This window comes from Lepisosteus platostomus, chromosome 4 (genome assembly GCF_059453375.1).
Source record: "Lepisosteus platostomus isolate fLepPlt1 chromosome 4, fLepPlt1.hap1, whole genome shotgun sequence".
Lineage (NCBI taxonomy): Eukaryota > Metazoa > Chordata > Actinopteri > Semionotiformes > Lepisosteidae > Lepisosteus > Lepisosteus platostomus.
Genome location: NC_142614.1, coordinates 67865665 through 67874971, shown reverse-complemented (window position 1 = coordinate 67874971; position 9307 = coordinate 67865665). Strand labels below are relative to the sequence as shown.

At 40.2% G+C, this 9307-nt stretch overlaps 1 protein-coding gene across 1 annotated transcript; it reads left to right on the top strand.

Annotated features, from left to right (window-relative positions):
- Positions 1–3011: 3011 nt before the first annotated feature.
- Positions 3012–9233, top strand: ccng2 (cyclin G2). Its single transcript, XM_088630389.1, has 8 exons — positions 3012–3248; positions 4453–4587; positions 5265–5402; positions 5708–5958; positions 6387–6465; positions 6553–6651; positions 7228–7430; positions 8216–9233. The coding sequence occupies exons 2-8, from the start codon at positions 4453–4455 to the stop codon at positions 8340–8342; spliced, it is 1032 nt and encodes a 343-aa protein (XP_088486515.1). The 5' UTR covers positions 3012–3248; the 3' UTR covers positions 8343–9233.
- The last annotated feature ends 74 nt before the right edge of the window (positions 9234–9307 follow it).

Below are 9307 nucleotides of genomic sequence, written 5' to 3'. Positions count from 1 at the left end.
ACCTCACCAAGGGGTCTGCTCCTTGACAACCAAGACCAACAGATGCAATTAAAAACATTAGTCAAAAGAAAAAACCTACTTTCAGAGAAGGTACCAATGAAACATACATTTTGTATGTAAGGGGAGAGGAAAACAGAGTGAAGTTCTCAGTGATGAAAGGAACACCAGTCACACCCTTTATTACCAAGCATGAGAACATAAGAGCGATTACAAACAAAACAGGCCATTCTGCCCAATACAACTCATTTGCTAGTTAGTAACTGACTCAGTGATCTCAACCAGCCATTTCTTGAAGAAAGCGGACATATGTGCAATAACCATAGCAGCAACACCTGTGTCTTAATAAGTAGCCTCTTCTAGCTCAGTGTTTTCCCATTTCACATTTTTAGTTCTTATTTTCATGATCTTTTTTCAAAGACCTGTCTACACTAACCATCATCAGCCAGATGTTTGCCCAATCTTGAATTTTATGTGAATCTTTATGAGGTTCAATTGCTATTTCTACACTCCTACTTTGGTATAATCTGTAAACGCAACTAGTTTGCTACAATTCAAGTCTAAATCATTTATATAAATCAGGAAGTGAAGTGATACTAATACAAATCCTCATGACACGCTACTAATTATATAAATCCTTGCACATTATACATCTTTTTATATATAAAGACTTCTAAAAATTGAACACATCACATCATATGATGTGCATCTGTGCAATACTATTGTTGTTTCTTCAATGAGCTCATTTTCAGATTTTGTCATTTTCAGAACCTGAGATCACATTTCTAATTTACAAGTCATCCTTACTATTTGCAAGATGTTGAAATATTGAATTATATGCAAACAACGTGCCATCTGCTTCTACTGCACCTCCAGTCTGAGTACAAGCAAAATGTTTCTTCCCTGATATTACAGTATGTACTACATAACACAGATAACACTATCTCCCTTTTATATTCATCCACACCGTTTAATATTGCTGTAGAATTTGTCAGACAATGTTTCATGTGTTGATAATATTCTCCAAAGTCTTTAATCTAGTTTAAAGTTTATAATGTTCATTTAAGTTGCTCATTACAGTGTCCTCACATAAATATTCATGGACAGTCTTTCAATCCCTATATCACCTTGCAACTCACAATGGGTAGCCTAGTGAAGCTTAGTAGGTATGAATCTGGCCAGTACCTGGATGGGAGACCCCTGGGAAAGCTGAAGTTGCTGCTGGATGAGGTGTTAGTGGGACCAGTAGGGGGTGCTCATCCTGCTGTGTGTGCGGGTCCTAATACCTCAGTATAATGATGGGGGCACTATACTGTAAAAGAGGTGCTGCCCTTTGGGTGAGAAACCAAACTCCTTGATCTCTGTAGTCATTAAAAATTACAGGGCATTTTCTTGAAAAGAAATCACTCTGTTCTCCTCCCCACTGATAGCTGGTGTGTGCTGAGTGTACTGGTGCACTATGGCTGCCGTTGCATCATCCAGGTGGGGCTGCACACTGGTGATGGTAGTAAAGAGTTCCCATTAATGGTAATGAGCTATGTCGGTGTACAGATATTATTATTATAACCCCACAGAGTATTTTTCAGATTACTTTAAAACAACAATATTTCCTTCATATCTGATATAATCAGGATTTGACTTGAAAGGAAGGATATGATGACTTTGAAACCTTTGTGAGCATAATAACAATTTTCCTTAAATTTGTACAGTTTTTGTAGTTTATTTGAAACTGATGTTGTTTGCACACTTTCTTACTTAACAAGGATATATAACATGGATATTCAGTAGTCTGTGTATTTTCTCTCTCACCTTGGAGCTGTGGTAGCTCAGACGACGAGGTCATCTGGCTCCTGACTGGAAGCTCCTGGGTTCAATCCCAGGTAGAGACAAGTAATGTTGCTTGCTCTAATTCCTTCCAGATAGCTCTCGGGTCCACCCAGCCTGCTTTCCAAATGAGTACCAGGGGTTAATCTTTCTGGGGGTAATAGGCTGGCTGGAGCCTGATGCTGACCACATCACCTCCACCTCTAGTGTTGGGTGGTTGAGAAAATGACCCCATTCCCCCCCTGGGCCTTTATGGCCTGAAAAGGGGACCTACCGATTTACCTCTCTCACCTTGTTACCATGGAAACACAGATAAGACACAGTTCTCCCCTACCCTTGGTAACATCCTCATATAAAACAAGCAAAAACGGATGCAAAACCTGTTCAGTGGCTTGTGTGATATTTGAACATACGAAAGATTACGGACACAGACCTACAAATTCATTACTAGGGTGAAAGTGTCATAGGGGTAACGTAGATAAAACACCACTAAATATACACACTATACTGGTGCATCTTTTTAGACAGAGTATAGCAGATACTGGTCGTACAACATTTCTTGGCACATAATCACATACCACAAAACAGAAAGAGGAAACAAGGTCAACATGATTTTCGAAACGTTTCATGGCATTGGGTATACGAGATTTGGTCTTTAATCATTTAGGGAGTTTCAGATTAAACTAAATCGAACCCAGCAGTAACAACTGTTGTTTACATGAAAACAAACTACCGATTCAAAGGTGGGCGTGTGGGCCCCTACAACACAACGCCCCTCTCCGTCTGGAAGTACAAAACAGGAAGACCTTTTTTACTAGCAGCCAATGACGACAGAAGGGACGCAGAGCGCTGGCCAATCACGGAACACCTTTCCCTACCTTTGGCCAATCGGCGCTCATTATTTTGGGCGGATTTTTCAAACACACAAAACAAACCGGACCCTTTAAAGGCGGTGATTCGCCCGCCCTCACGAATGCAACAACACCTCAAACTTAAAATAAAGGCTCGCCATTAAATATTGAATAAAGCAACGAGAATAAACCGTATTAACGAATAAATTGTATTTTAGTGATGTATGCAGGCAATCGCTTAGATGCATTGCAGAGCCCAGACAAAATATTTTAATTAAAATTGAGACAGGGACTATTTGATTGCGGCTGGTGTGGCTCCTTCCGCTCTTCGGTGACGTATTTCGTGGGCGTGGAAAAGACTAACGTCAACAAGAATAGAAAGACAAGGAAACAGAGAAGAATCTGAGAAACTGAGGAAATAATGTGTTTTTTACACTTTTCCTCGCGTTAAACATTACAATGGAGACTTGAGGGGGAGAGAAGCTTATGTATATACATAAGATCGTAGTATTATTTTATGTAAATACATATATTTTTACGTTTTCTTCGGAGATCTGAAAAGAATTCTCTTAAAAGGTAAGTTCATGTTTTTTTTTCAATGTAACTGAAAAAATTGTCGTGCTAATACAAATACTTTTAACTTTTGCCCTATACATGGATCCGTACCCGCTAGGTGCACAGTATTAATTAGTTTTATGCCATATTTTCCGTGTTGTAGTGCGAAAATATTTAAATCAGTGTCGCTTTCTTCATAGCTGGTTAAAAACAGTGGCAAGTTTATAGCTTTTGTGTGGACATTGTAACGACTTTTTATTACGTGCCTTTTTCTTGTCAAGTTATAATATCAATGTTTCCACCATCCTCACTATATTTAACATTTGATCATAGTCTGATATCAAACAACAAAGCCACCCCTGTCGCTACTGAATACACTCTAATTGTCTCCAATTTACTGTTTCTGTTTTTTTTAAATAGATACTCGATTTGTGGGTTACCGATATATATATATAAACATAGTTGAACAGTTGGTGTGAGCATCACTGAAAATTAAACGTATATTTGATTAAACATTTTTGATAGTACCAACACATTAAAAATTGGCCGTTAAGCCTCAAAAACGGCTTCCGACTGTCGCTGCCCCGTTGTTTTGCGATCGGATCTGAAACGACCCTAATCGCTCTTCAGTCGATGTTCATTTCTGAGGAAAATGAAGGGGTTGTTATTGTGGAAACTGTAAACCGAGCGCAGGACAGCCACCCCTCCTCCTCCGAAAAAGATTCTTGACATTTTTCCCCACTTTAAAAACCACTTCGCCCATCGAGAACCAGACACTCACCCCACACGATTGTCTTTTATTAGTTCCGGTTAATTTAAATTATTTTGTGTTTTTAGCACGTAGGGGTGTTTAAGAGTGTTAGACGTCCGGCGAATAATGTTTTTATTTTGTGGATTAAACAAAGAAAATGTGAATGAAGCCGCCGATTGCTGTATTGTGTTGTCGGGAGATTGGGGGGGTTTCAAATCTTCGGTAAATCACGTTTTTACGCCGAGCAGAGAGCTCAAATCAGCTGATTATATATACATAAAAAATATTTATCTCCGCTGGAAGACACAGGCGTTCCCCCTGATACGTGACACCCGTGTCGGACTCGCAGAGGAGGCGGGGCCGAGCTCGGAGACTCCGACCTTGCCCTGTAACTACAGCCAGTGAATGCGAGGTCGATCGATACTGTAACTGACTGGGCCGACCTTTTTTTTTTTGTTATTTTTATTTTTGAAGATGAAGGGGTTCCCATCGCTGGAGCAAAGCACGGAGGCCTTCAAACTTCTGAAGCAACTGAAGCTGCACGCAGAACAGGAGGCGAACTACCTGCCCCGGGGAGCAGGGCTGAGTCTGATCGAGTCCACTCTGGAGGTAACCTAATTATAAAGTAGCCTTCGACCCCTGGGTCAGATCAGCGCACTGTTTATGATCTTGTTGCCTTGGAGCCCAAGGGCAGCGCATTCTCCGAGTGTGGCTGTGCACAGCTGTGTTTCGGAACAAGTAAAAGGTTTATTCCCTGCTGAAAAGACAAGAAAGGAAACAACGTTTGGCTTTGGAGCCTACTTCACCTGATTATATAAAAAATATTTATCGTGCATGGAATAAACATGCAAACATGAATAAGCATGGAATAAACCTGTATCTCACACCCGAGGAAGGCTCCACAGTCGAAACGTTGTTTCCTTTCTTCTCTTTTCAGCATGGAATAAACCTATTACTTGTTCCTTTGCAGCCCACGAATACAGACGCAGCTCCCTACTTGAACTACAGTTGTGATTCTCTGGCTTTCTTGCTTTATATAGTTTTATATTTGTAATTTTGGTGTGTTGTATTCATCTCTCTTTTGTGTTAATTCTTAAAAAAAAGTATCTGAAACTGATTCAAACTGATGAAGTTCAAGTCTTTTAGAAATCTGCAAACTGTCTTTCCAAACAATTGACTATGTAAGCAGCACTGTGGCATCTTGAAGCTCGAATCTTGGGTTTTGAAATTTGATGTCTGAGTTTTTCTGTAAGTGCGTAACCATTTGTCTTACGTCTGTTTTCCAGAATGCCAGCGGCATCTCGGTCAAACTCAGGGATGCCAAAGTCGAAGATCTCTGGAGCCTGACAAATTTTTTTCGATACAGAACTCAGACCTTTGTCCTAGCCGTGAACCTATTGGATAGGTTTTTGGCAATGATGAAGGTAAGATTTAAGTACTTTGAACTTAAGAACATCACAGGAAAGGTTATAGAGGGCATTTGTCTCGTCTACCCTCCTTGGTGTTTAGTAGTCGACTGATCCAGGGGTCTCATTCAGCCATTTTTTAAAGAAACCAGGATGTTGGACATTGGTAGCAAATTGGAAAATGGCTGGGAGGTGTTTGTTTTGTTTGTATCAGTAACATTTGTAAGAAGAACGTGGTTAAAAGTTCATGTTTACAGTCATGAGCAACAGTCTTGGTAGTTACACTGGGTCTCATATTTCACTTCTTCTGTGCCTTTGCTCAGGTCCAGCCCAAACACTTGCCCTGCATCGGAGTTTGTTGCCTCAATATCGCAGCTAAAGTAGTGGAGGAGGAGTGCAATATCGCAGCCACCCATGAACTCATACGCATAAGCCAATGCAAATTCACCGTCTCGGACCTCAGTCGAATGGAGAAAATCATTTCTGAAAAGCTGAAGTTTCAGTTCCAAGCTGTGACAGCCTTAACCTTTTTGCACTTATACCATGCAGTTGCACTTTCACATACCTCAGACAGGTAAGTTACCTCTGCAGGCTGTATATGTATAAATTGCCCTTAAATGCAGCTTTATGGCTTTTGTACTTTAACAAAAGGACCAGTTCAATGTTCATATGGGCTCGCCCCTCCATTAGAAAGGAGCATTGCAAGCACGAAATCTGGAAATGCTTATTTTAAAAAGGAGTGTCGTAAGTTTAGGAAAAAAAACCTAAGCACTCCTTTGAACTTGTGGTAATGTGATCAGAAAGCAACATTAATGTGCAGTGTATTATAACATGGTGCAAGCGGATCTCAATTGAAGAACTGAGGTTTTGCATTTGTACTATTGTATAACGCCTCTTGCATGCAAGCTCTGTCCACCATGGTGCCCCAAAACGTCTCCACTAACTTATTGAACATTATTTGATTGCATCATAATAAGCAACCGTTCGTTTTGTTTTTTAAAGGAAAGAGATGTTGAATCTCGAGAAACTGGAAGCACAGCTAAAAGCCTGCCTCTGTCGACTTGTGTTCTCCAAAGCAAGAGTAAGTTCAGTGTTGATTTCCGTCCTGCGCTTACAGAGGAGATGAGTGGCTGTATGGAGTCTCATCGTATCTATTTTGTTTTTACAGCCGTCAGTATTAGCTCTGTCCCTCCTCACTTTAGAGACTGAAGCTCTGCAGTCGGAGGACTTGTTTGAAATTGCACAGTATCTTCAGAAGCACTTAAAGGTAAGTTTCACCCCAAACGTGATTTTTGGCAGGATGTGGTGAATGTTACTGCTACATGGTTTTCTCATTCTAGGTGTGAGTACAAAACCCAACACCATGCAGGAGCATGGACCTGAAATGTATTTGTAATGTTGCTGTTATAATGTCTGGCAAGGCTCTGGAAGATAAAAACAATTACAGTAAAGAGCCAGAGGTGAAAGGGCTGGTTGTGTGGCTCAAAAATTAAGGCCAAGTGTCAGTATGGATGTTAAGCTACAGACAGGAAGCCACGTAGAAGCCGGGAAGCATTGTGTAGGTTGCAACCGGGGTATGGCCGTATTTACCATACTGCAGAGTAAAAGGATTAAGGAGTACATATACGTGCAGTCCACTGCAGGCTCCTTGTACTCTTTACGAAGCACTTTACAATAGATGGTTTGTAGAGTATCCGTACTGGAACTGTTGCCAGGAACACATCTCTTAGCACTGTTATAATGGCACTTCGAGGAATTCTTGGAGCTCTCTGAAACACATCCCTGCTGTTATAAGTGGGGCGTGTAAGTTGCTTTTGATGATGGTATCTTGTTTTCTTTTTAGATTGCCGACAGAGAACTACAGTATTGGAGAGAGCTCGTGGCCAAATGTATGACCGAATACTCCTCCCCTGAATGTAGCAAACCTGACAATAAGAAACTGGTCTGGATTGTTTCGAGGCGGACAGCCCAGCATTTGCACAGCAGTTACTGCAGTATTCCTGAGCTGCCAACAATTCCTGAAGGTGGCTGGGATGAGAGCGAAAGGTAATTGCAGTGTAAAAATACACCTTGAAGTTTTTAGTATTCTCAGATTAATATACAGCCTGAGGTAAATACCATTAAGTGAACATAATATCACTCCTCACTTTCAGCACCCATCAGACACTCGGGATTCCCTGAATTGTTGTCAGAAATGTAATCTTAAAAAAATTCCAGGCTTGCTTGCTTGCTTCTGGGTTTTGTTAGAACAGAGACTTCCTCTGACTAAGCAGGGGATTTTGCGTATTTACTACCTCCCTGCCTCGTCAGGGTGAGGCGGTTCGTGTCCACAGATACTCTTGCGCTACACACTAAGCACGTGGGCAGGTACTGACGACATTAGTCTTTTAATTTGGCAAGCATCGTAACCTAGTGACTATTGCATCACAAACGCGCACAGTGGCTGACTGGAATTTTACCCTTTTCTGATTTATTTAGTGGTATTAAATACTCACTTTTGACTGAAGTTACAGTCGCGAGACTCGCTCAGGATAGAAGGAAGTGACAGAACTGCAGTTTTTATTCGCTGAGGCAAAACTACTCATCACAGTATCCACAGCAGTTCTTTCAAAACCAGTTTTTACTCTGGATACTACACTTCAGGTGTTAAAAGTGAAAGAGGAAGTTGACGATCGGCATCCTGAAACTAAAGCTACACATACGGACTACATTAAAAACCAATAAAAGCAGGGATGCGTGAAATACAGATCCCTCCCTCTTGTTTGTGAAGAAGTCCTGGCTTTTCTCTCGTTCCTGATGGAAGCATGGTTTTTCTTTCCTCTTGTCCGCAGTGAGGACTCCAGTGAAGACATGAGCTGTGGGGAGGACAGTCTGAGCAGCTCCCCCGGCAGCGATGGAGAGGGACGATTCTTCCCCGAGCTCTTCCGCTTGCAGGCCAAGCAATGTCCTACCTCATAAGAGTTTTTAAAACTAAGGGGGCTGGTTGTAGCCCTTGGTGCCACATCTAATGTTTTGATTACATTTTTAAATAATTTATAGTATGACTATCCCACAAGCTTAATCTTAGATTTTACAGTGCTAAAATGGGCTTTACGAAGTGCCTGTTGATCAATATACTGTATATTCTTATGAAAGTCAAGCTGAAATGTGGAAATTACAAATTATTTTGGCAGCTGACTCTACAGGTACAACTTTTACTGAGTGTTACTTCTTGTTTTTAAACTTAGTTAATGCATGCTTAGACTTGTAACATTCCAGAAAATGTTAAGCACAAATATTAACCATCATGCCATACGCATCTATGACTTACAGAATGGACTGTTGAATACCAGGGAAAATTTCCAAACCACGTAATTTGCACAGTTTTTGGAGAGTGGCCTTTATTTATGAAAGGCATTCAGGAATAAATCTGAATTACACACTTGATTACTTGTGTACCAGCCAGCTTGTGCAATCTCTATCTTTAAAATAGAAGCATTCTCTGGAATGATTTATGGTGTTATGCTTTTCAAGTTTAGTTAACCACTAACTGCCATCTAAGAGTTAGTAAGAGTTATAGTCAAAGTACAATAGAATAATTTAAATTTTTTTGATGTATGAAAATGGATTGATGTATGAAGATGGATTTGGTGATTGATGCATTGCGTGTATGTGTGCAACTTAGTCTCACTGTATAAAATATTGTAAATAAAAATGCACAAATTTGTAAGCAGTTTAAAAAAAAGAACACCCAGTAGCATTGTGAATAGATTGCTGTAGATATTAACTTATTGCATATTGTTTTGTTAAAAATCTTACATTTTGTCATGATTGAAAAACATGTAAATAAACATACTATTTTGAAAAATGGCACTTATCTGTAGCTGGTTGTTTTCACTTGGGTCTCAAAACGTTTTGTAACATATTGTGGAAAAGTAAGTATT